This window comes from Rattus rattus, chromosome 1, assembly GCF_011064425.1.
Source record: "Rattus rattus isolate New Zealand chromosome 1, Rrattus_CSIRO_v1, whole genome shotgun sequence".
Taxonomy (NCBI): domain Eukaryota; kingdom Metazoa; phylum Chordata; class Mammalia; order Rodentia; family Muridae; genus Rattus; species Rattus rattus.
In genome coordinates, this window is record NC_046154.1 from 18,758,198 (window position 1) to 18,784,219 (window position 26,022).

A 26,022-nucleotide genomic window follows, 5' to 3' on the forward strand; every position below is an offset into this window, starting at 1 on the left:
TGCCAAGAGATGGCCCAGATTCTTAGGTTAGGAGCCCTGGGAAGAGGGTACTGACCTTTGCTTTGGCGGGAAGAGTCTTAATCTCCTGGATGAGGAAAGTGTCTGGTTTCACCATGACTACCAGAGGCACGCCAGTAGTTTGCTGAACACAACACACCAAGCCAGGGTGGTTCATCACCTCAGACCACTGGCAAAGGGCGGGAGAAGTCTTACTGCCACCATTGGAGCTGCAGACACCAAAAGTGGATACGGCGTCAATCCCTGTTGTCCTTAAGAAACGTGTCCTAACACAGCAGAGCCGGTCACAGGGGCAAGAGCAAGGGACAGAAGCCCTCCCCTCCAACTCCAATCCTCCTCCTGCCTTCACCTGGGCAGACCAGTAGAGCTGGAATCACCCCAGGACGAGAAAGCAAGAGAGCTGGCCCTGCCTCCTGCAGGGTGAGCTAGCCTGGGGCACTGCTAGTGAACTGGTCCTTGAGGTGAGGGTGCACAAGAGCTGACAGTCTGACCAACCCAGACCCAGATCCAGGGCTCTGAGTCAGTCCACCCCAGCATCTACCCCACCGATGAATTGCTAGCGTGCATGAAGGGGCTGGTCCTGCAGATCAGAAGCTGCAGGACCTCCATGACACATGACAACAGGATATCTGAGAGGAGGCCCAGTGAGGATCCAGTACTAGTAGTGTAGAAGCCAGAGAGCTCAAGAGGCAGATCAGTGACTCATTGTAACGAACATTGCAAGATGTAAGGACTAAAGGCGGTGTTGTGGGACACACTGAAGCTCCCACATGGAGATGTTTTTGATGTCACTCCAAACAGAACCCCTGGCTAAGTTCAGATGTGCCATGGGTTAGTATCCTAAGAGTCAGGTGCATGCTCCCATCACTGCTATGTGTGTCCCCCAAGAGAACTCACTGAATCTTTGCTGCTAGGAATCAGTGACCTTTCAAGTCCATCAACTACACAAGGTCACAGAGCTGCGTAAGGTGAAAGGCATGGTGCCCTATGCGATTCTCCTGTCCATTTGACATCCTTCAAAATCAAGTTAATTCTACAGATCTAAAATAGCTCTTCGGTCGCAGCTAAGGGATAGGAGAGTCTCTGAACCTCTTCTTCCCAACTCTAGCATCAGGAAAACTGACGAATGTACTTACTTGCCCCAATTCTAGCCACCCTACCAGGACCGATGCCATGTCCTGGTTACTGATGGGGAGAGGGTGTGTGAGCTTCTAAGGAGGCGAACTGAAAGGACAGGGTGAGTGCTCAGCCACACTGTCTCCTCCTTCAAACTTGGTCATGGCTAAAACCTTGCCTACAGGTTTCCTCTCTGTGTAAAGCAAACCCCTGTGCTAGTGCCTAGGGGCTGGGGTCTCCATGGTAAAGAACAAACAGGCAGGCAGGCCTTCCAACTATGGCGGCTATTTGTCTTTAAAGATGGAAGTTGGTGTGTACAAGCAGAACAGGAAGCAGTAGTGGAGAGGAAAGGGGTCGGAGGAGAACGGAAGGCAGAAAGCCACACTGAACAAGAGCATGTGGGAGGCCAGCACACTGGATTGCTCTCACCTTTTGATGTTGATGGGGAAGAGCTGCAACACCTCCAGAGTGCTCCTGCTGACGGTGGCTGCAAAGGACTTGCCCTGACTGTAGCTGAAGAAAAGCATCTGCAACACGTGTGAATAGTACACAGACACGCCACCACCTGCCACCTGGCTGTTACTGTCCTGTAGGAACAAAGACACACATGTGCAGGACTTCACTTACTGGCTGGAACCCAGCTCCTGGGGCAGAACTTTAACCCATCACCAGGCATGAGACCCCTATGAGTGGGCCTCACGATGACAAGTGAGCATGATACACAGATGTTATAGAGGACTGACCAAGGGTTGGGGATTTAGCTCAGTGGTAGAGTGCTTGCCTAGCAAGCACAAGGCCCTGGGTTCGGTCCCCAGCTCCGAGAAAAAAAAAAAGAAAGAAAAAGGAAAGTAAGACTTCCTTCTTCCTTTAAAAAAGAAGACTGACCAATAAACGTGCTTGCAAAATACTATGCTATACCAAATTAAATTTTAGCTTAAGGAAGATGGCTCTGATGGGCAGTTTAGAGAAGAAAATCGTGGCTAAAATCACTAACTAAAACACATGCCTCTCCCAGGAAGAATACAACTCTGCCAGGTAGGCAGGATGACCCTGGTGAACAGCCACCTGGGAAAAGCAGCCCTGATCTGTCTCAGGAAAATTGACAATATCCTATGCTGCAAATCTCATTTGTGCAAACAAGCAAGCCTTGGAATTTATGTCTCTGTAAAGCATGTTTAATTGCTCGGGTAACTTGGGGTATCAAAGTACATAAACTAATGGGGATTTTTGCTCAGGGCTGGCTCCCTTTTGTGCACCGGCCAAAACTGGTCATGGTGGCTATTATTAGATAGTTTTTTTGAGCTAGAGTGACATTTCGTGGACCTGGGTTCAATTCCCAGACTGCATGGTGAGTCCTGACCATCTGTAACTCCTATTCCAGAAGATCTGATCCTCTCTTCTGGCCTCCCGTGCTGGATTCATGTGCACAGCGCACAAGCGTACATGCAAGCAAACACCATACACATAACATAATACTGAGACATATTAACTCTGGTGACAGAAGCTGAGAAGCAAGGATTTTACAGCCCAATTGCCTTAGTGGTTTAGTTTTGCCATGAAGTAAAAAGAAGTGAAGTGCATATGCATTCGTGCACATACAAGGAAGGGTAAGGAAACCGAAAGGGACAACAGAGGAGTTTCTCAACATAGTGAACACAGAACAGAAGAAAGTGACTCTAACCTTCAGATCCTCGTGATTTATTTCCAGCACATTAGTGACATAGAAGGGGCCCTGCTGGGCACTGCTGGCCTCCTCCATGAGCTGTGTGTACATGTACCCAGCAGAGGACATGATGACAATGATGTTCTTGCCTTCCTCGTTGAAAAGGAAGGTGACATCCCTTATCTTTGAGCTTGGCAGGAGGAAGTAGAAGGTGGGGCTCAAGGCATCAACAGACAGGTCGTAAATCTGCAGGGTGACAGGAGGGGGAAGAAGGGCGATCTGTTTCAGTCCCACCCCCAACACATGCCAGGGAATTCTAACCGCTACAACCTCAGGCTGGTGGGCATTCACCCTCTGGTCAACGAGCCCCACTAGTAAGGCCTTAAGCATTACAGTGCACATAAAAACAACTGTTTTCCAAATTCTTCAGGGAGTGAACAGGAAAAGATACACAAATTTATAACAAGTAGTCACAAATGTGTACAGACCCAATTCCTACAAACACGTGCTGTCAACCTACTCAGGAACATAACAGATTCTGGTTTTTAAGTCAAGTGTTCAAGAAAGAATGAAAGCAAACCAGCATCCCTCACCTTGACGAAGTCTGCAGTAACAATGGCTAGCTCAGTCTGAGAGCCAGGGAGCCACACAGCTTTGATGATGAAGTTCCCTGTTGCCAACTGGGGATGTAACACTAAGTGATCGGAGACAGAGCCCGAGCTACTGAAGGTGAGCACGTGGCAGTCCTGGGCATAGGTTCAAGAACAGAAGGGTTAAATTGAGACGGATACAGTGAGCTCCTTCATTCTGAGCTCCCACATGTCCCTTTTTCCGAACACTCCTGGCCTCCAGTTTGCATTCAGACTGCCTAGATACTCAGGTCTCCAGAACACAAAAAGATCAGAGCAATGAGAAGACATGGCGTGAGCTCAGAGAAAGACATCTACATCCTATTAACTTTCATGCCTTCAGCTATGAGTGAAGAGAAGGTGAAGCTGAGGCCAGGGAAGACTTGGCCAGAGCTCACAGCTCGGGGAGTCGGTCCTGCAGCGTCTTTACCTTCAGCCCACACACTGCCAGGTAGTCCTCCTTGCAGGGGTTTCCAGTAAGACTCAGCACTGTGAAGGGAACTGGAGCAGAAGCCAAGCGGGTTAGAGTCAACTTCCTCTTACTGGAATCTGCTTGCTTCAGGAGCGCTGAGAGCTGCAGCACCGTGATCTACAAAGGAAGCGCCACCTGCTGAGGCCCAGGCCCAGACCAGGCCCTCAAGTCTAGAGCAGGCAGTTAAGGAAGCTCCCTTGGGAGGGGTGTAAGTCACTGCCTTGTTTTGTGGATTTAGTCTCTTAGAAAACTTGTAGATGAAGTTCAGCCTCTACTTCTCCCCAAAAGAAAGTCATGGAAGGTCATTCATTCACCTCTTTCTATCAAAGAGGGCAAAACAAGCCAAGTAATGAAACCAACTGTTCTGTGCAGAATCTTCTCATAACATACTTAATTCAATCCCTATACACCATTGCCCTCAAGTGTCCCATAAAGCACTTCCTGGATCAGCTGCTTTAAGGACTGTCCATACTGGCAGTTAAGGTAAGACAGCAGCCCTGACAAGAGGCAAGAACAGAGAAAAGAAACCTAGCATTCTGCAACTGAGCATCTGAGTCCCTGAAGAGCAGGGATTTCTAAACAAGAAACACTGACTTCTTAAGACTTTTGCCTTTCAGCTTGACCCTTTCTGCATCCAAAAATGGGCAGGAATGGGAACTAAGTTTTCCTGAACACCAGCCAATCATCGCCTTTCCCAGAGCCTTTCCAAGTCATCTCAGTTCTAGGGATAACGAAGAGACTCTGGTCCAAGCCAAAAGGTTTAATGAGATCAGTCTTGAAAGCACTCTCAGGAACAAAGCAGTGGATGCTTCCTCTCAGAGGGCCAAGCTGAACACAGTCAGATCCTAAAATGAACAGGAAGGAATCATGGGACCTACCTTGCCCTTCTCGTGGCTAACAGCCAAATGTTGGCGGCGCCCATGGGGGGAAGAAAGCACACACATAGCCACCCGCCTGAGCACGTGGGCACTGATCAGCTGCCGTATAGTCTGGCCCTGGTCTCCGCTGTAATTCATCCGAACATTCTCAAAGGCACCTTCCTGTGAGCCTAAGGTGGGAACCTAGCAGAAGGGAGAAGCAGAAAAAGTATTGGAGAAGGCAAGACTGAGTGGACTTATCCACTGTCACCAGAATGGCAGTGCACCCCTTAGTCGTTCAGCAGCTTTAAATCTGGTGGGCGGGGTCAAAATTAAATCTGGTGAATCTGATCAAAATAAACGATATGCATGCACATAATTCTTAAATAATAAAATTACTAACAAAGGTAAAGTAGAGGGCGTGGTGGCAGAAGCCTTTAATCCCAGCACTTGGGAGGCAGAGGCAGATGGATGTCTGTGAGTACCAGGCTAGCCTGGTCTATATAATGAGTTCAGGCCAGCCTGAACTCAAAATGGACAAGTGATGAACTTCAGCCCGCAGTCCACTGTCCTCAGCTGATTAAAGTCTACTGCTTCAGCCTGGCTCCAACAGTAGGGTCAAGTTACCATGAGAGTAAGTTAGGCACTGGCTGTTTTCAAACGTTAGTGTTTTCACTTATAAACAATGGTAATGACACGCATGCACCTGGCAAAAGTAAACTTGGCAACTTAGTGGGCCACCAACTCCATCTTTAATTTTGATGTCAGTATTTAAAATATTAAGCGCCCTGCTCTGGGTGTCTGTCCACTCGGGGAGTCGGTCCTGCAGCGTCTTTACCGTCAGCCCACACACAGCCAGGTAGTGCTCCTTGCAGGTTTCCAGTAAGACTCAGCACTGAGTACAACTCACAGGCAAACTCACTTATTTATCCCTGCAGCTCAGGAGTCCGAGGTGCAAAGCTGGACGACCAGCCCTAAGTCACAGGACTGACAGGCTGGAAGTCAACAAAGGATAAAGCTATCTGCAAGCTACTGAGCCTCAGGAAAGACACAAGCAAGAGGCTTCTGGTTTTATTTTAAAACTTTCAGTTATAGTGCCCACAAAATGGACCCCCTAACATCCTAGAAGGTTTAACGCATCCACATGCTTTAATAAAAAGAAAACTTGCTCCCTAAACACCTGAGTTCTTGTCAGACACACCTCATCTGTGGATTACTACACTGCTCAAAGTATAGCTGAGGAAGGCTGTTGACCACAGATTGTAGGCTCTGCATGGCCTAGGACCCACTCACTCTTAAGTCTCTTCCTCAGCTGCTGTGACAAATACTGGGGCGCCATGACACACAGGTTGTCATGACACAGTTACTAGACCTCACAACCCTGACATCTCACCATCAGCTGGTCTGTCATCTCCACAACCTTGTCCACTGTGTGCAGTTCACTGAGGGCCTGCTGTGCCCGGCTGCTGCTCCCCACGGCGGAAGCCTGCTGAAAGTTGGTCTGAATGGCATCCATGAGGAAATTGAGCATGTCTAACACGAGAGGAGCGAAGGAGAAATTGGCCTGAGAGAAATCGAAATACACAAATGAAAAAAAAAATAAAAATACAAAAGAAAAAAATCATGGATCACATGCAACAATCTTGACAGCCATTGTCTAGAGTAGGACACAGTCCCCTCTCTAGAATCCTAGCTCTGATGACAGTGAGTAAGAGGACTATTTCTAAGTCGAGGTCCACAGACACCTAAGTCATTCAAGGTGCTTTCTCCTATGCACACAGAACGGGGAAAGAGAAAACACAATCACTCAATGGGTTCTGCATTCTGGGCCTAGATAAGAACTTCTGGCCAAGGAAGTATGTTCCAGAATATCACTCCCACTAGCTCTAAATCCCTCCTAGAGATGGGCAACACATGCTACCTGCATGTATACTGCATGACTATGAAGGGAAAACAACCAGGCTACCAGGGAAAGCTCACAGAGCACTGGTCAGACCTGCTGGACTGTCCTGCGCTCCAGTGCCCATCCGGAAGCCCCACCTGATTCTGCAGCTCCTCACGGCACCCCTCAACTGTGCGGCACAGGCTGCTCTTCTTGGGCTTCTCTTCATCAGCAACCTTTCCATCACTGATGGTGACCTTGGCCTTGTCAGCAGGTGAGGTGCTGGCATGGCGCACCAGACTCTCTGAAACCCTAGGCTCGCTCTGAAACGCTGACTCCTTCATGGTAGAGCTCATGCCACTGCTAGGAGTTCGTTTCACCAGTGCCTAGAAACAGAAAGCGTCAGCGTCCCTACATTCCTGTCACACTCGGGTGAGATTCTGCCGAGCTATTAGAAGCAGGAGGGCCTGACTACACATGCACCCATGATCCGAAGCCAGATCCACAGGGCTCACTCAACATCCATCTTCACTGCCCTCTCAGAGCATCAGGCCTGACGAGGTGATGAGGATGCTGCTGTTTTTAATGCGCCAAGTGAAGAGCTCGGGCCACAAAGGGATTCATCACCAATCACACAATGACAAGTAATGCTTGGCCACACAGAGCTGAGGTGGGGATTTTCTAGATTGCCTTATGTTCCCGTATTACTAACAAGCTGCCCATGGGACACTGTGAAGGTCCCATCATCACTCACCAAGCAGCTGCCATCTTCCTTGGCTCCACAGTCACAGAAAAAGGAGCCATACTTGGCATAGGAGATCTCATGATCCTTGTGGCACACCTTCGCACACACTGTGCACACACCCACCCCATCCACCATCTTACACGTATGACAGTGGTACCTACAAGCAACAATAATCAGCAATAAGTCCCATGCAACAACACTGGAGGCCCAGCAATCCTCGCTTTAAAAGGACTCACCAATGCTGGTTCATAAATTCCTTCTGTGTGATGGTGAAAGTGCACAGCTTATTGCAAAGAGAATCTTCATCCTTCAAAGATTAATAGGTCTTTTTAATCACACATGTCCCTCTCCATCAGGGTCCCATAAAAACACACCTGCTCCAACACTCTGCGGAGACACCGGTGTCTAATGGGAACCTGCCCTGATTTGAAACAGCCAGCTGTCTGAAAGCCTCCTACAATTTCAAGTGCCATCTTCTGGTCTTGTTGACAAGAAAGGGTGGGGAAGACAGACAACAAAAACCTTTAATACTGTCAAGAGTCTGCCACCATCCGTCCCTAAACTTGTATGGGATAAAGCAGAACAAGTAACTTCAGAGATAAAAGCCACATACTCAGTGAAAAGTTGCTTCAGCTGGAGACTAGCTCCCATGCCTATTGTGCAGGCCTAGGGAAGCACAACAGCAGACTCTTGTGAGCAGAAAGAAAGCAGCAAGACTCCAAGCCCTCAAGCCCGCCGAGGACAGAGGAGCACCACAGTCTCAAGCACATGGACAGGCTGCACAGCCATTCCCTTCCCTACTTAGCACTTACGGAGTCCTCAGCCTGGGAGTCTTCCTCTTCCACCGCTAACTCTTCCACCCAGTCTGAATCCACCTCAATGGCACGCTCCTCCCCATCTACCGACAGATGGCTCGGTCCTTGACCATTACTCTGGCTCAGGGCATTCGTGACGTCAGCCAGGTAAGACATAATGTGACACGTGCATTCCAAGACCATCACATGCTGCAAGAAAAGACGAGGAAGCTTAAGTTCTCTCATGCCAGGCACTTTCTAACAGCATTCAAGACCAGAGGTCAGAATCAAGGCAGAGAGGGAAGACGGCACATCATACAGCCCCCAGCTCCTACTACGACCTGCACACAGCTGCTCAGAGAGCTGCAATGAACTCCTGTGGACTTGTTCACTCTTCAGCATAAGCCTGAGTAAATTTGAAGAATGGAATACAGAGGGAAGCGGGGACCCCTCAAGACAAGAGCAGCTTGAAAGGGTCTCTCAGCATTCTCCTGCCAGAGACCGGCAAACCACAGCAGGGAGTTCTGTAGTTCTCTCAAAAGCCCAGGATACAGATGCTGGAGAGACACTCAGGAGTTACGAGCACATGCTGCTTACAGAGAACCCAGGCTCCACTGCCAGTACCCACACCAGGTTGCCCTGAACTGCCTGTAACTCCAGCTCCAGCGGATCTAACTGAGTTCAAGCACGCGCACAGCATGCACACACACAAACACGCTTCACAAATAGAAAGCCAGTCATGGTGACACACACACTTTTAATCCTAGCACTCGGGAGGCAGAGGTGGGTGGATCTGAGTTCAAGGCCAGCCTGAATATATCAAGTTCCAGGATAGAGACCCTGTCTCAAGTTCCCCATCCCCTACAAAAGTTTAAAAATGAAATAAATTTTAAATGGTTGCATTAAAATATCAGCAACCACTAATAGTCAAATATCAGGCTCAGATTTCTAAATTCCCAGGAGCCCCTTCACTGACAACTCAGTGTCAAATGAACAGTAATTAGTAGAAAAGAGGGAGAGAGGAGTCAGTACTTACTGGGGTTTTGAGACCAGAGCCTGCCCTCCATCTATTCCCTGCTATGCTTTTGGGTGAGGAGTCAAGGAAACAGCCTGACCAAAGACTTTCTGCCATGCTCAAGTCCCTTGGCACAGACTAGAGCTCTGTAAGCATACTGAGCAGTGGGGATGATGCTGCCACTGTGACTCCCAGAACACTGACCCAAGGCAGCAACGACTCCCTGTGCTTAGGAAGGGCTCTGTCGAGTCCTCATCAGAGCATCACCTCCTTAGACTTGCATAGGGCCTAAGTGGGTCTGCGTTACCAGGACAAAAGAAGCGCTGAGGTTCTCAGCCTTGTCTTCTATAGGCCAGAGAGACACAGACGCTATTGCAAAGAGACTTCTCTCTTTCTCCGGCTCCCTCCCTTAAGCTGTCCTCACTCTCCTTACCTTTCCATGCATTACATTGGCATTCAGTTTCTCAACCACATTCTTCTGTGACAGGTATTTCTTGCTGTCCCAACGCAAAGAGAGAGAGAGAGAAGTCACAATCATCTGAGGCTCCAAAGGAAGGAAACACCTTCACAGGCCTCCAATCAGGTTGTGATACTGTGAAGGGAACCTGTCTGTTTAAGCAGCATGGAGTTGACATGGCTTGGACTGGTCTGGTCCTAGGACCAACAGTAGCATTCTGTATTGTTTTCCCAGGACTTAATAGGAAACTCCACTAAAAATAATAAAGACAGCCAGGCATACACACGTGTCTTTAATCCCAGTGCTGGGGAAGCTGAGACAAGGACTTTGAATTTGAAACTTCATGAGACAGGGTCTCAAAGGAATGCACACATATGTGTGGGCGTGTGGGCGTGTGCTTGTGTGTGTGCGTGTACATGTGCGTGTATGTGTGAGCATGTGTGTAGGTTGCAGATAGGATGAAATAAACAGAATAGGAACTACCACACCGATAGTTAGTGCTTAACAAAGGAATTTTAGTTCTGCTAACTCTGACTGGGAAGGAAGGAAGCGTAATGACTCACCTTCCTTCCTTCATTCCTTCCTCTAAGTTCAGAACACAGGTGAGGTCCTCTTACCATCTGCCCAGCCAGTCCACAGCAGCATTGTGAAGTTGAAGGTGGCCCGCTCCTTGTCCGGCACTGGCTAAAGTGGCCATCACAACCATGAGCTCGGGGAAGCCGGTCCCATCACCATTCGCCAGCATGTCTGTGGCCATGGGGGTCAGAGTGCCCAGAAGTACAGCACACACACCTTCTCCAACTTGGCTAGTTTTAAAAAAAAAAAGGTATTCTAAGTATAGTCTTTCAATTTTAAGAGCAATGAGACACCAGGCTACAAATGGTCAGTTCAAAACTCATGGTCACACAGAGGGCCCTGCTTCATTTGAATGTGGGAAGGGGACTTGTGTGTGGCAGGGCTAGGGGTGGGAAGAGGGAAAAGGGGCAGGAGGGAGATGAGAGACACTGGGAATGTTGGACTCGGCAGTTAGAGCACCCGCTACTATTCCAGAGAGCCTGGGTTTGAGTCCTAGCACATGTAGCAGCTCATGGCCACCCATCAGTCTTGTCCCACAGGCCCCAGCACCCACTTCTGGCTCCCACAGGCAACAAGCATATAAGTGGTGTACAGAAGTCAAGAGGGCAAACACTTCCGCCCCACAATGAAATGATATATAAACAAAATCTCATTAAGAAGCATGGAGATCCCTGTGAGTTCAAGGCCAGCCTTTTCTATATAATGAGTTCTAGGACACCCAGGGCTACAGAGAGACCTTGTCAATAAATAAATAAATAAATAAAGCAAGCAAGCAAAAGACATTTAGTGAGGTTAAGTAACAGGCCAAGTCGGCTCTGAAGTTTCTCCATGGGAAATCTCAAGAAACCACACAGTGCAGGATGCGGGTGGGACAGGTGTGCAATGCTCAATGGGAAGGCAGCCACAGCTGTTGTGTAGAGTTCTGGGATTTAAAGACGACACACACAGACTTGCTACCTGTTTTCCCGAACAATGTACGTGGTCAGTAACTGTAGCAGCTGCCGGTTCTCCTGAATGACCTCCAGCTGGTCAGAATCCTTTGGGGGCGATGTTGTCATGCGGGTGAGCCAGGCCTGCAGGCGTACTGGCTCCACACAGGCAAGCTGGGCGAGAGAGCCACAGAGGTGAAGGAGGCTTGGGTTAGGGCTCTTCTCAGCTAGAACAAACAAGAGGCTTCTGTCAGTGAGGAGGGCAGGACCTCCACAGAAGGGGCAAAGGCCAGAAGAGAAAAGGCCTCAAGAGTTTCAGCATCTTTCCCAACTTTCTCTGAAGGATTCTCTACACTTGTTAGCGCTGTCATGCTTTGGGTAAATTCAGGCAGGAGCCAGGCACAGTATTAGCCGGACATCAAAGTCCCCGTAAGAAGATTACCAAAAGCTGCCACTCACTCAGTTGGAAGAGTTTGGTGAAGAATTTCAAGACTCGGTTACAGAATTTAGCAGAGAGGTCCTCATTGGCCGTGGCCATCATGATCTGCACAAGTTCCCCACTGCAAGGTGAGGGGGGAAGGAGACAACCATGTTAACCGTCACCTAGGAAGTCCTGCTTCTGCTTCACAGTCTCAGCCCTGGGGAAAACTGTCACTCGGGGACCCCACACAAGCTGCTCTTGGAATACAGCCCACCCCAGGAGACAGACACTCAAGCAGGCCTCCTTGGTCCCGAGGCAGCTAAGTCGGCACATCTAGCCCCTCCCTACTTTCAGTGAGTCAAGGGAAGCAGTGCTCACCCATCAGAGAAAAACTCCTCCATGGCCTTCCGGGCCTGGCTGCTCTCCAGCTGCTTCTCCAGATACTGTAAACACTCCTCCAGGATGGACTCATCCAGCCCACTGAGGACCAAGACCACAGTTCAGTGGATGCACCCATCCAGCCCACCAAGAACCAAGACCACACCTTCAGGGCCCTCCTGACTGCCTCTGAAGAACGACTAGACCTTGAGGCAAACACCTAGTTTTGTTTTGCCTGAGTTTAACATAAACTCTGGCATAGTACATTCAATGAATGTTTAATACAAGAACAGTAAGACGTCAATTTTGTTTTACTACCTTATTTCCTAGAAAAATAAAGAGAGGTAGGCCAGGTGTGAACTCACACACCTGCAATCCCAGCATTGGGAGGCAGAAGTAGAGCATCTCAAGTTCCAGGCCAGCCTGGACCCTGACAGACCTGGTCTCAAAGATGGAAAGCACAGATAAAAATGAAGAAAGGGAGGAAAGGTGCTGAAGTTAAGCATCAGCTGTGGATAGCGCATGACTGTTTCCAGAGGAGGGAGAGTCTGGGTGAATCACTCCTGCAGGGAGAAGCCACTTCAAGCACCTACGTTTGAAAAGCAAAAGAAGAGGGCCTAGAGAAGTGCTCAGTGTGTGAACTGTTTGCCACTCAAGAGTGAAGAACACAGTTCAGACTCCCAACCTCTACCAGATGCTGCGAGGTGTCACAGCAAAGGGCGCTGAAGACAAAAGGCTGGGTCCCCAAAGGGAAAGCCTGAGCTCAGCTCCCCCGAGAGCCCCGGCTGAGGTGAGAGGATGCAGCAGAGGATGAAAAGTGAGACTTCCAGGGTGGGCCTTGGACCCTACACAACACCAATGTACAATGGACAAGCACATGCAAAAGTACTTTCTAGAAAGGGATGGTGATATGGTCTGGTCATGCCAGAGGCTGAGGCAAGAACCTCAAAGCTGCCTGGCTACAGATCAGGAGAGGGCAAATGAGGAAAGGAGAGGGCAGGCGGGTGGGCAGGCAGGTCGTCAACAGAGAGGAGGTAGCCAGTACGTGGGCCTTCCCCACACAGTTCCTAGGAGAGTCCTGTACATCCCCACAGCATAGCCTAATGCTGATCAAGCAGATCAAAGGCCTACTTTCCCCAGACCACCCATTTCGATAGTCACAAAACATGAGCGTGATATTCACCCGTGCCTCTGTGCACCCCACCCCACCACCCTTTTCACTTCATTCAAATAATGTTCCCAATATGAACATTTAACACTCCATTCTCTCAAAAGTGAGTTATTCCTAAGAATCAGTCATACAGCAGATCCCAGGGCCTCTTCATACACTTCCACATGAGCACAGGAGGGCTCAAAGCCCATACCGAGGAGCTGTGGTCACCAACATGGCAGCAGGGGTGGTGCATCCTGCCGACAGCTATAGCAGCTCTTCCTGCTCACCTGCTGGGGTCTGCATGGTTGGCCAGAATGTTGTAACACCCTGTGATCAGCTTCTCATACACGCGAGCCAGGAACTCATCAGACTCCGCAGGTCCCAAGATGCGCTCCAGGGAGTTACTGCTGATCTCAGCAGCGCTCTCCGTGCTTGACTCCAAGAGGAGCGGTAGCAGAGCCCGGATGACCTGTGCTGGGTTCATCTCATCCGACCACCTACAGCCAGGAGACGGGAGCAAATGAGGGCTTGTTTCTTGAAATGCTGCAAGGCCAAGGCTGGTCGACTGGGGAGAGCTTCTAGTTTAGTCTTTTCCCTCCTTGACAGTGATTTCTTATGTGTGTATACCCATACCATTTCATATACTTCTTCACTGTCAGAAGCAAAAATCATTTCCATATAACAATGCATTATTTATTAAAATAGCAAATTAATAAGACACTTTCATAATAAACTAAAACCGGAGAAAGCAATCCATCCTTGAAAACTCTAGAACAGTCAGGAATCTGGACCACTTTGAAGGCAAAGCAGCATGGTTCCCGTGACCCAACTGCCTGTCTGGTGGTTGGCCCTCCTCGACTCTACCAAACACTTAGGAGGAAAATTACTGTCACCTCAACTCTACTGCTTCAGCCAGAAGACAGCACACCATCGTGAACACAGGGGCCTGGGCTCCAGGCTCTAGTACTCACACAATCAGATCCCCAGTCAACCTGACCAGGGACAGGAGGGTATGTTTCAGGGAAGCTGCCAGGGGCAGACTCTGGCCACACAGAGTCCCCAGGTGAGCAGCCTGCACGGCGCTGATATAACTCTCCGATGGGATGGTGTCATTGGCAAATGCATTGCGCTGAAAGGAAGAGAGAACCGAGTGGAATGGACAGACGGACCATCAACCCTGGGCAAAATCCACTGATGCAAATTTTAAAAAAAATCTACCATAAGCTAGGGCCTCACTAAGGTTTGCAAACAGTACTCTCCACTGCACTGTGCGCAGGCCTCTGAGGCCACTGAGCTGAGCGGAGAAGACAGCCAAATTTCATTCAAACAGATTAATAGTTACATACCCAGTACTCCCTCCAACGGATCTGAACATGTAACAGTAAAACTGCTGCCTGGCTCTAATGGCTAGGAAGGCTCTGGACTTTGAATGCATTTGGTTCCCACTACTAGGACTGTAATTATCCTTTGGGTGCTATCAATAGGCCACAGTTGTGAAGCCAAGAGAAGACGGAGCAGACTTTGCTCCTCTACAGAACTTTAAAGAAAGAATAATCTGTTTGCAGAGTAGTGTGAGTGGGACAGACACAAGAACTCCACAGCACCCCACAGCCCAGAGAGCCTAAGGGCTCAAGTCTGCTGCACAAACTCACAGCAGAGCGGCATCTGACACACTGACACACATGTAACCCGAGTTTCACAGGTGACAGAGGCAAGGCTCAGAGAAATACAGTGGTCTGTGCTCTGGTAACATGGGCTTCAAGGCAGAGAGGCCACGTGAGAACACTTGGTAATCTAAGACACCGACTAACTCAGCTGCACGGAGCCAACTCCAGCCTCAAGAGGAAGAGTAAGGACAGAGGGCTTCAGTGCTCGGCAGTAGCCCTGGAACCACAGGGACTCACCCAGGATCCAATGTTGGGAAACTCGTTGGTATTGATGTTATTCCAGGACTCACAGACAGACTGCACTGATGACGGTAAATTCTGCACCAGAGTTGGACCTGCAGGCGACAGTAAGGATGAGCAACCATCATAAGAAAGGAGGAATGATGGAACATTTAGAGCAGCCCCAAATGTCAGAATCATTACTAAGACAGCTTAGATGGCTATTCCCGCAGCTGAACCATGTCGGAGATGCAGCTAGTGATTACCCAGCAGCTAGCAATCGCAGTTGGTGAAGCTCTCATTCCCACCAGTCATGGTCTAATCTCACAAGTAAAGATGACAACCGAAAACAAAGGAGGAAGCATCTAAGCATGTCAGGCTGCAATCGACATTGGTCCTGTTGCCTCCCCACCTGGTCTCAGAGGAAGTATTGCTTTGAACTCCTCCCGACCCCCAGAAGACAAATCCTGAGGGCAGGGATCATGAATCCCCATGCACAGCACTCAGGGAAGCAGTAGTGAGACTCCAAAAGTGAAGACTATTAAATGTGACACTGGGCATGTGGCAGCAGGGTATAGTGGGGAAGTTGAGTTGCCCAGCCCTCCTGCTCAGGAGCTCTAAAAGTCCTCCACCCTGGTTTTGTGGCAGATCACTCCTGGGCAAGGACAGAGACTGTTAGTAAATTCTGTACAACAAAGAACTCCACCAAACGAGCGCAGGAATGGCGAGCAGCCTTGCCCTCAGGAAGGAGCTGCTCCTGGTTTAGATTTCAGCTTCACTGACTGCACAGGAGTCATGGCTGATGAACTTGTCCTAAACCTCAGTTTCTCTGTAAGTGAACAAGAACAACTCACAGAGTTACTGAAAGAGCCAATCAGATACGCCCATGGAAATGCCTGACAGTCAAGGTGGCTCTGGTGAGGCTAGTAGGCAGGGAGTGAAGCCATCATCACACAAAAGCGCCGCGGTCACTCACCCAGTGTGTTTGCCTTGCACCTGCTCGAGCCGATAGCCAAGACAGCTGCAAAGCCATGCAGCTTCTCCTGGGAGGGCTTCTCGGTGGATCCCTCTTCATTAAGGTTCTGAAGCAGATAGGCTCTGAAGGGAAAGGAGGAAGCAAACGCTGTAGGAATAAGGTCGAGAAGCTTAAGAGCCAGCACCTCTGTTTCCAATCTATTTAAGGACAAGTCACAGTGCCAGCTCCTTCTGAGTAACTCTTTTCCAAACAGCCCACCCTCAGAAAAGCTCCGAACATGACTGCATGACCAACAAATCTAAAGGATCCTGAATACATCTATCCTCCTTCCCCTTCTTGGAAAGTCAGCAAAAGACACACACGCAGGCGCAGGCGCGCGCGCGCGCGCACGCACACACACACACACACACACACACACATCACACACACACACACACACACACACACACACACACACACACACACACACACACACACACACACACACACACACACACACACACACACACACACACACACACACACACACACACACACACACACACACACACACACACACACCACACACACACACACACACACACACACACACACACACACACACACACACACAAAACTGAGATCATGTTTTAAAAAATAAGCCAGGTGCTTTAATTTAATCCCAGCACTTGGGAGACAGACAGGGAGATCTCTTAGTTTAAGGCTAGCCTGGTCTACCGAGTGAGTTCTAGGGCAGCCAGGCCTACACACATAAACTATTTCTTGAAAAACAAGATAGATGGATGGATGGTTAGACAGACAGATATACGGATAGATATATGTAAAAACGAAAGAAAACAAAGCCTGTTCAGCCTTAATTTACATAACATTTCCCAACTTATTAGTCAGAGTTCAGTTTGGGGAAATACCGGTCCAGGAGGCAGATCAAAGCCTAGGTTCTGCAGAGGGCAGGCCCATGCTTAGATGTGGCTGCTGCATCATACCAACATCAAGAATGATACACACAGTAGGGCATTTGTTATCTAGTTATGCCTCAAGTTTCTTCAATATAACTGCCCCCAGCAACAGCCCTCAATCTACAAGGCGTCAGACACTAAGAGACAGGATTATTTAAATTACAACAATCCAGGTCCCTATCAGTGAATAATCACCACAGAACAGGGGTTGAACAATGAAATCCCAAGGACCAGATCATCAATGAGATGGCCAGGCAGGACCTGCTGTAAGGAAAAGCCGCTCCCCCACAGCACCAGATTGTTGTGTTGAGGCCGGCTTTGCCAGCCTAGCAGACTGCTCACAAGCACTTCTGGGGACAGGCAGTGTAGAATCGAGGTCTCAGGTAGCTGAGTCAACTACCTAGCAGTCCTCCTGTCTCTGCGCCCTAAGTGCTAGGACTGCTTGTGTAGGCCACTAGGCCTGACTGTTCCTCCTTTTTACTCCAAGTACTGAAGACAGAATCTCCCAGTTCCAATTTAGCTTAAAACCAGGAATCTCAATTTGTGAGCAGTCTCCAATTTGTATATACTGAAAATGAACTTTAAATTTTTAAATATCAACTGCTCAGCAAGTTTTACAGAATGTATAATTTGCAATGTTTGCTGAAAAAGAGAACAGCTTGAAATAGCCTTTAACCCATTAAGGAATATTTGTCTCTCTGTAAGCCCACATCTGGGAGGCTGAGGCCATAGGGCTGCCATAGGCTCCAGAGGAAGCCACAGACTATGACTGTTTCCGGAGCTGGGGACCGAACCCAGGGCCTTGTGTTTGCTAGGCAAGCGCTCTACCACTGAGCTAAATCCCCAACCCTGACTATGACTGGTTCAAACAGAGTTAACAATTGGTCCTAGGTCTGGGTCCATGAAATGCAAGTCCTGCAAGGGCCTCATTCCCACTGAGAAGAGACACTCAGAAAAACAGCTATCCTTTCTGTAGCCAAGAGCTGCACTTCTACAAGGATCATGAAATTATAACTTAAACATCCTGGGACTCACCAGCTGACTGAACTGAAAGGGAGAACCGTCACCCTTTCACATCCTGCCCCAAAGGGAAAAAGCAAAGCTCACACACAAGGAAAGGACGCTCACAGACCCCAGGATCTTCCAGAGAGAGCACTAATCTCCACACCTTGTGAATGAGGCGTAGGTGTCAATGAGCTGCAGCGTAGCTGGAAGGAGGTTCTTGGTGATCTCAGATGACTTATGAGGATCGGTCTCTGCAGCCATCTTAGAAAAGTGCTCATCCAGAGAGACCTGCACCTTTGAGACAGCCGCGTCCAGGGTGTAGATGGACTGCAGACTAGGGATCTCATGCAGCTGGAGAACAGTGGTGCAGTCAATGGAGCAGAATGACGAGATCTTTAAAAACACCCAGGATGTGAATTAGTTGTGAGAAGGCTCTGGCAAAGCCTAGTCCTGCCATTACAATCAGAACAATGGCATACCTGTCGGGCAAAGTACTCCTCTACAATCTCAACATCGTACTTCACTGAACTGCACTTGCTGGCGGCCAGCTCAACAAGCGAGCCCGCATGCTCGGGCCTCATGCCTTGTCTGATAAGGTGATCCTATTTGGATAGCAAGAGAGAGTTTAGGAAAACCACCTGCAAAGTCCAAAGCTTTCATTGACTTTAAAAGTCCCCGTGGCACAAAGCAAGTGGCCTGTGAGGCGCCCTCACAGCAAGCTGAGCTCCCCTTTGGCACCTTTATCCAGCTGACATAGGAACTGATCCGGAGGCGGGACGACCACCGCAGAGTGTGTAAGATGTCGCATTCGCTCATCTCAGGTGAGTTCATGGCCAGCTGGTTCATGTAAGTCTTTGAAGGCGGTAAAATTCCCAAGATCCTCCAGAGAATCAAGAAGTAATACTGCAGGGCGCAGGCCTCCTGAGGAGGTGAACAGAGCAGTGGAAGCATGTGGCCCGCTCGGCTCTCCCTGAGGTAGCAAGTGTTCCAAAGGCAGCCTCCCAAACGGAACCTGTGTCTACTGTGACCTGAGAGGCCCGCTAGAGCATCTTAGCACATAAACACTACGTCAAACGGGCGGACACACTAGGACACTCTGCCGCTCTCTGCACTCTTAGAAGCTGCAAGGACGCACTCAGGCAGCTCTGGCTCCTCAGTACTTTACCACCTAAACAGGAGAGACACGAGCTGGGCAGGGCCACAGCCAGCCAGCCATTAGCCAGCGGCCTGGAACTGTTGAGAACTGTTCTGAGACCTCGAGAAATCCATACGTACTCACAGGCCCAGAAAAGCTCGTGTGAGGCTTCTGCAGTGACACAGCAATCAGGCGGCAGCTATTAACCCTCAGAGTCACATTTCTCTCAACTTCAACCAAAACATAAACTTACAGATGACAGAACCAGGCAAACTACGGAGAAATGCTATAGAGCCCGTCGACTTTGCAAACAAACACTGAATAATACATAGGTAGCTCAGGCCCAGAGGGAACTTCAATAGAACGATGGGTCACCATACACACACACCCAGCCCCTCCCAGTGTCCACCATCTTACCAGGGCTGTCACGTTCTTATTTTCCTTCCTCTTCACTGTATCAAGCTGAGACCCAGCCGCAAGCAGGGTAGTCAGTGAAGAATATAGTTCATCGTACTTGACAAGCTTGGAGAAAAGAACTTCGCATGCCTAAGAGCAAGAAAGACCAAAACAACACAGGTCTGGACGTGGTGATGCACACCTCTGATCCCAGTACTCGAAGGGTGGGAGAGTGAGAGGGGGGTATCTCTGTGAGTTCCAGGCCAGTGGACTGCACAATGAAGCCATCTCAGAAAATTAAAAAAAAAAAAAAAAAAAAAAAAAAGACAATTCTTTTCTTCATATTTAAACATTTACTCCTCCTGGCCCTGCACGAAAACTAAGCCTCCTGACTATAAAAACATCTCAACCCGTCCTTAATTGGTGGTCTTGCAGCAGACTGCCGGCTGTGGGCTTCACACTTCAGTCTGTGTAGTACAAGCATACAGATGCAGGCTTTAGAATGACAGAGTAAGGCAACCACTTTTATTAAATGATCTGTTGAGTTTCTGATGTTTTCCTTTTAGACACTCAAATGCTAGCACAGGTCAAATTTCCTCATAATAGAAAGTTGTTACTCATCCCGAACTTAGCATCTATGGGATGTCTGCCCCACGCCTGGAGAATGGAGGGCGTCTGTGTAAAAATGGCTTCCAACTCTTGAAGAGGGCAGGGCATGGCACACCTCAAAACTGCCATTTACTCAGGAAGCTGAGGTGGGATGATTGCTTGACCTCCCTCAGGCATCTGAAGCTGCCTTAATTGCATACGGAAAGATCCTGACTCTTAGGGGTAAAAAAAAGGGAAGAAGAGAAGAAGAAAGACAGAAAGAAAAAAGAAAATTCCCAGTACCTCAGAATCCAGCCGGTTCAAATCCTCCTCGGAGGCCTCAGTGGACAGGACACAGTAGAACCTGGGTTGTGGGGCTGCATCTGGAGAATGATGACCTTATTAAGCAAGTGTGAGGCATGTAAAAGTCAATGTCTAAAACTTTTCTAAACCAGCAGGTAATGAACCACCCACAGGAGGAGACTGAGTCATGGGGTCAAAGAGCCTCCTAGAGTGACCAAGCCTCCACCAATAAACACCAGTACGTCATCACCCTCTTGCTGACAACCTTCTTTCTGACCTGATGAAAAATGTTTGGACCAATTTTCTTCGACTTCCTTGAACCCATGATACAGAGGAATGTTGGCTCGGCGGCTGCTGCTGCTGCTGCTGTCTTGGGATCCACTTGTCCACCCAAAAGGGGGGCTTAGCAGGTTGTGTTGCACCTTTGAAACACAGACGTTTGAGTTAAGGATATACAGTCACCAGTATGCTTCTCACACCAGGGATAACATACCTAGCAATACCAAAACTTGCAGCATCAAATGAAGATGGAATTTTGAAGATATTTCTGTAATTTTTTTTGGAAAGCAAATTTTTGGTAGTGCATCGGGGGAATGATACCCCGTGAACTAGTTCAAGGACTGCTGAGCACAGCGCCCTTAACCACCCTCTCGTCCTCTTGTGTATAGTCACGGAAGGCTACAAGTACATTCACTGTGGGACCCTTCCTCAGGCACTAATACTGAGGGAAGGGGCAAGGCTGAGGACACTGTTGCTACTAGAAATGCAGGCTGGACAAGTAAACACGAGAACAAGAGGGCAGCCACCAATCATCGGCCATTGAGTCTGAGTACTGTGTCCCCAGTTACCACTTCAGGCCACACAGAAGGGCCAATTCCGAAGGCTTAGGTAGCCCTTCCCACAAAGTCTTCACAGCCACAGATAAAACCTTATTGCCGGCAAAGAATGGAGCTCGAGGAGAGTGTGTGAGTCTTCACCTGCTCAAACAGATACACAGGGGCTTTGGAGTACTGATGAAGTAGGTAGTCGAAGATCAAGAGGAGGCGGGCCAGAATCAGCGGGGCAGAGCGCATCTGCACCTCCATGTTAACACTCAGCTCCTGGATGCTCTGCACCAGTGTGGTCAAGATGGCCCGGCGGCCCTTCTCAGAGAAGCTGTGGAAGATGAGCAGCAGCAGCTGCAGGTGCTCGATGTTCAGGTCTTCGGTCTCACTGGGCACCACCCCCTGCAGTGCACTCTGCTTCATTGTGGTCAAGAACCTGGAGCAGAGAAAAGGGGAGCATATCTGGTGGAGAAACCCCAGAAAAGCCCCAACACCTCAACACCCAATGCAGAACAAGTTAAAGAAGAAAATTGGTGCAAAAAAGCCAAAGTCAGATGTGGGCCAGCAAGATGGCTCAGCCGAGTTAAAACACTTGCCAACAAGCCCGCCTCCCCTTGTGTCAACCCCAGGTCTCGCATGGTAAGAGAGAACCAACGCCACAAGTTGTCCTCTGATCTCTACAAGAATGGTGTGCCACAAGTGATCGGTGAGACAGACAGACAGACAGACAGACAGACAGACACACACACACACACACACACACACACACACACACACACAGTTTTCTAAGCTAGGTAGGGTACACAGTGGGACCCAGAAGGAAAGGGAGAGGGAAAGGAGACGTTAATATTCAAGAACTTGTCAGAGACTTTATACAAAAAGGAGTGAGCACAGCCGACTATGCATGCCCTTTGGCTTTTAGGAAAGAGATTTGTGCTTTAACAAGGGAGCCCTTCCTCCATCCCTAGCTCTCAGAGCCTTCTTCAAGACTGTGCCATGAAGATCATAGTGGCCCTCTGGCATTCAAAGAGGGCTATGATCTGGAAAATCCAACAGTACAGCTATTTGATCCTGGGCTGAGGGATAGAAGAGCAAAGCCTTTTAGGAAAACAAACTGCTTTGAAGCCTAACCATGTAAACAAAACCCGCAAAAAAAAAAGTCCATCTAAGGGGGATTTAGGTGATTAGGCTTAGCTTCCCCGAAGGAAACAAGTTCTTTAAAATGTATCCAAAAATGGCAGCAAGCCTCTCTACATGGGCTCGGTAGGAAGCACACTAACCAAGGGCAGCTCACTCAGTCTTTCTCTTTTACGAGACCAGCCATCTTTGAAATCTGGGCTCTGAACAACAGTGATCACTAATTCTCCCTACAGATCACTAAATCTAGCTATAGAAGGCATCTCTTCCCAGATCACAGCACATCTGCCATACTCCCCCATCACCTCTCTACCCCCTCTAAACACACAAAGCAGCTTCTCACAGCCAGATGGCCAACCAACCAGTCAGACCCCTGGAAAACGGTGCTCAGTCACCTACAGACCTTGTGTTAGAGCCTTACCTGTCCCACACTTTCAGGCATTCAGGGACGTCAGGGTCACCTTGTGCTCCAGCTTTATGCTGCCAGATAAGCAGGAGGCGGGAAAGCACAGAGAGGCCTTGGGGGTGAATGTAGAGGGGCCAAGGGCCTGCGGAGAGAGGAGCAACTCCCAGCTGCTGTAGCAGTGTATTCTGAAAGAAAGGACACAGTGGACACGGAACGAGTCAAAACGTCACGTACATTACCTACGCTCCTTTTTCTAATAATGAAGGAAGGACTTGGCAGTATATGTCTAGAAGAGATCTGGAGACAAATCTTGTTGTTCAACAAATTAGACAAATAAGATAGACCCTAATCACACCTGCAGCTGAATCAAAGCCTACAACAGGTGCTGAAAACGGACAAGAGCTTGGACACAGTGGAGTCAGACAGCGTTCAAAAAGGCTGGCAAGTGAACCTCCAGAAGGGAATTCAGCAAATGTCACAGCAGCAAGTGGACTGGATGTTTTTGCTTTGTTTTGGCAGCCTGCTGGCCCCGACTCACAGGAATAAGGCTTGTGCCAGGACACCTAGCTGTGGACTTTACTCACAGCCAGTTACTCAGATTGTGCCATCCTCAGGGAGGCATCGGCTTGTGTATCTGACAAGCGGTAAAACAAGGTAAATAGAGAAATGCGGCCTGTGAGAGCCAGCATGTATTTCTCAGCAGAGCTGTCCTTGTCCCAGCTGAGAGTACCTCCTGGCCAACTAAGTGCAAACACCCAGTGAGTAGGTGCCATTGAACACCACACAAGTGTAAGGCTACACCACTCCAAATGTGCCTATCTTGTACCAACACTGCACAAATGCCTGATTTCCCATATGGCTTTGGAAAACACAAATCATGCTACAAGAAATTTCTAAGTCTGACACACTAAATGCAAGTCCTTGGAATTCACCATTCATCATTCCAACTACATGGATCTTTAAGCACCAGTCAGTGACCCCAGGCCAAACACTGCCCCAAGAGTCATGCATACGCTTTCCCAGTGAGCATGCCAGGCAGTCAGAGTGCATGTTCCATGTTCCGCCTCACTAATAAAGAACGTAGTAGACCATATGCAGGATGGAATGGGGAAGGCTGTTATTCCAACAGCATCGATTACAAGGGAGCAATTCTGAAAGGGAGCCCTGCCTGGATGACCTCACCCAGCTTAGGGGACTGCCTGCTCCACGCCCTAGGAAGGCAGCAGAGGGCTGCATCCAGCACTTTCCCACAGCCCTCCAGTGGAAAGGCGGGCTTTCATTTCTTCCCTAAGTAACCAGAGGTTCTGGGTCTCACTAAGAACAGCAGTCCTTTAGCATCCTGACAGCTGCAGACCAAGGTCAAGACACAGCGCTCTCCTTTTAATTCAGCACCTGGGCAGAACTGCTTCATCTATCACGCCAAGGAAGCAAAGCCCACGTAGAGATTCGGTCACAGACAGGTGAGGACAGGCATCCTTCACTTCCTAGTCATAGCAGAGGTGCTTAACAATGCACAGCGAGGGAGGGAATGACAGAGGCCTGGGGATTCCCTCTGCCCTGCGGTCAGCAGTGTGCACTAGCCACAGTCGCCCCTCAACTGCTGAGGACAGACAGCACCGCTACCAGAGGCCTAGGGACTCCCGCTCCCCAGAGAAATGCATTTCATCTCTAACCTCTGGACAAGTTTAAGCAGGACAAGGTAGTATGACCTCTGAAGCTTCCCTCAATAAACTTCTATCTGGGGAAAGGGCTGAGCACTGTGGCAGGACCGCTTCAGACAGTCTGCAAAGCCTGTGCAGGCCACAGACTAACCTCAATGTTCTCATTACTCAACTGACATCCCCTTTCTACCAAAACCTTTCACTTAACAGTAGGCAGGTGGTAATAAACTTCATGACTATCCTTTTGAACAAGAGAAGAACACTTTAAGAAATATCTCAAACAGTTTGGGTTCCTGAAATTTTAACTTTTTCCTATACCTTCCTAGATTTTATCCCTTTGGGAAACACTAGCAAGATCCTAAAACACAGGGGTGCACCTGGTGTCTGCAGAAATAGCTGTTTTATTTGGATTCTTGAGATTAGAGTCTCACTATGTTGCCAAGGATAATGAAATAATTAACAGTTAATAAACTTTCAAAATAGTTTCAGGTCAAACTACTAGAGATCCACCTGATGAAACGGCACCAAAAGAAGGATCTTGAGGAAATCATCCTTTAGTCTGTGGTGCTGGGATCAAGGCCAGGGCATACGATTAAGCAAATGCTATGCCACGGAGCTGCGCCCCCTCCTCCCCGACCCAGAATGTAAATGTTTAACAATTGCCTCAGGAAACTCTGTGTACACTAAATAAAGATTAGGAAAGACTAACTTTGCTCATTACAAAAAGTTAGCAACTAGGTGCAATGACATGAGCCTGTAATGCAGGAGGACTGCCCAGAGTTTGAGACCTGGCTAGGCTGTATCAAGTTCCAAGTCAACCACAACTACTGAGAAGTCCAGTCTTAAAAACAAACCAAGTTCTCAAACATGAATACTACCAAATATGAGAAAAGGATGTGAATCCACACAACCTGACATCTTGTTGGTGGTCTGATGGGCTGCTCACCCTGTAAGACCTGGCAATTCTACTTCAAGAGCCAGTCTCCTCCACACATAACAGGTAACACTGGAATGCAATGAACATGGACACAAGATGGATCAAACGTATCTCAGGGGAAGCGGAGATGGGTTGAGCGGTGCAGTGCAAGCACATTGGTATCAGACTGTAAATAAAGGCTCCCATACCCACTGCAGACAAACCCTGACCACAGACACTGTGTGATTAATACAAGAGAAAAGTAAAGCACACAAGCACAGAATGCCACTCTCTGTAAGCTAACGCTGTGTTTGATTTGGTGATTATAGATACGTATGAAACTAAAACAATGAGGACTTAGGACTGCGAGCAGCACCTTCTTTGTGGGGAAATCAAGTGGTTGACGCTCACCGTCAAGGTCCTGGACTCAGGTTGATGAGTTTGTAAAGGAGATCATGTTCTGTGATCGGGTCGCTCCTTGAAAGTGCACTTCCCCATAAGACGGTGAACATTTATCAACCTCATTTTGTAAACAGCTTCTGGGAGTACCACCTACTGGTCTACTCTGAGAAGCACTGGGAGTTTATCTGTGTCCTTCCTTTAATCTTTATGACTTGGGGGAAAGGATACCTTTTTCTTCCAGAAACCCAAACCTCTGCATAGGGGAACACAGAAACTCGAGCGCAGCTCTGCCCAGCAGAGAGCAAGGACAAAATACCCTTCAATGA

The 26,022-nt window shown here is 48.7% G+C and overlaps 1 protein-coding gene across 1 annotated transcript in view; it reads right to left on the reverse strand.

The window, feature by feature from the left end:
* Ubr4 (ubiquitin protein ligase E3 component n-recognin 4) overlaps window positions 1–26,022 on the reverse strand; it is a 108,080-nt gene that overhangs the window by 61,022 nt on the left and 21,036 nt on the right. Inside the window, exons 18-45 of the mRNA XM_032895377.1 lie at window positions 22,733–22,902; window positions 21,328–21,610; window positions 20,628–20,772; window positions 20,351–20,430; window positions 19,481–19,609; window positions 18,667–18,849; window positions 18,408–18,530; window positions 18,092–18,321; window positions 15,968–16,089; window positions 15,010–15,107; window positions 14,077–14,234; window positions 13,393–13,602; window positions 11,953–12,054; window positions 11,613–11,713; window positions 11,182–11,380; window positions 10,266–10,454; window positions 9,625–9,688; window positions 8,195–8,386; window positions 7,619–7,689; window positions 7,392–7,539; window positions 6,796–7,023; window positions 6,149–6,319; window positions 4,777–4,959; window positions 3,857–4,015; window positions 3,391–3,543; window positions 2,816–3,043; window positions 1,564–1,721; window positions 56–227 (exon numbers count right to left, since the gene is read on the reverse strand). Coding sequence (XP_032751268.1) covers window positions 56–227; window positions 1,564–1,721; window positions 2,816–3,043; window positions 3,391–3,543; window positions 3,857–4,015; window positions 4,777–4,959; window positions 6,149–6,319; window positions 6,796–7,023; window positions 7,392–7,539; window positions 7,619–7,689; window positions 8,195–8,386; window positions 9,625–9,688; window positions 10,266–10,454; window positions 11,182–11,380; window positions 11,613–11,713; window positions 11,953–12,054; window positions 13,393–13,602; window positions 14,077–14,234; window positions 15,010–15,107; window positions 15,968–16,089; window positions 18,092–18,321; window positions 18,408–18,530; window positions 18,667–18,849; window positions 19,481–19,609; window positions 20,351–20,430; window positions 20,628–20,772; window positions 21,328–21,610; window positions 22,733–22,902 — 4,449 coding nt within the window. The remainder of the gene's footprint in view (window positions 1–55; window positions 228–1,563; window positions 1,722–2,815; window positions 3,044–3,390; window positions 3,544–3,856; window positions 4,016–4,776; window positions 4,960–6,148; window positions 6,320–6,795; window positions 7,024–7,391; window positions 7,540–7,618; window positions 7,690–8,194; window positions 8,387–9,624; window positions 9,689–10,265; window positions 10,455–11,181; window positions 11,381–11,612; window positions 11,714–11,952; window positions 12,055–13,392; window positions 13,603–14,076; window positions 14,235–15,009; window positions 15,108–15,967; window positions 16,090–18,091; window positions 18,322–18,407; window positions 18,531–18,666; window positions 18,850–19,480; window positions 19,610–20,350; window positions 20,431–20,627; window positions 20,773–21,327; window positions 21,611–22,732; window positions 22,903–26,022) is intronic.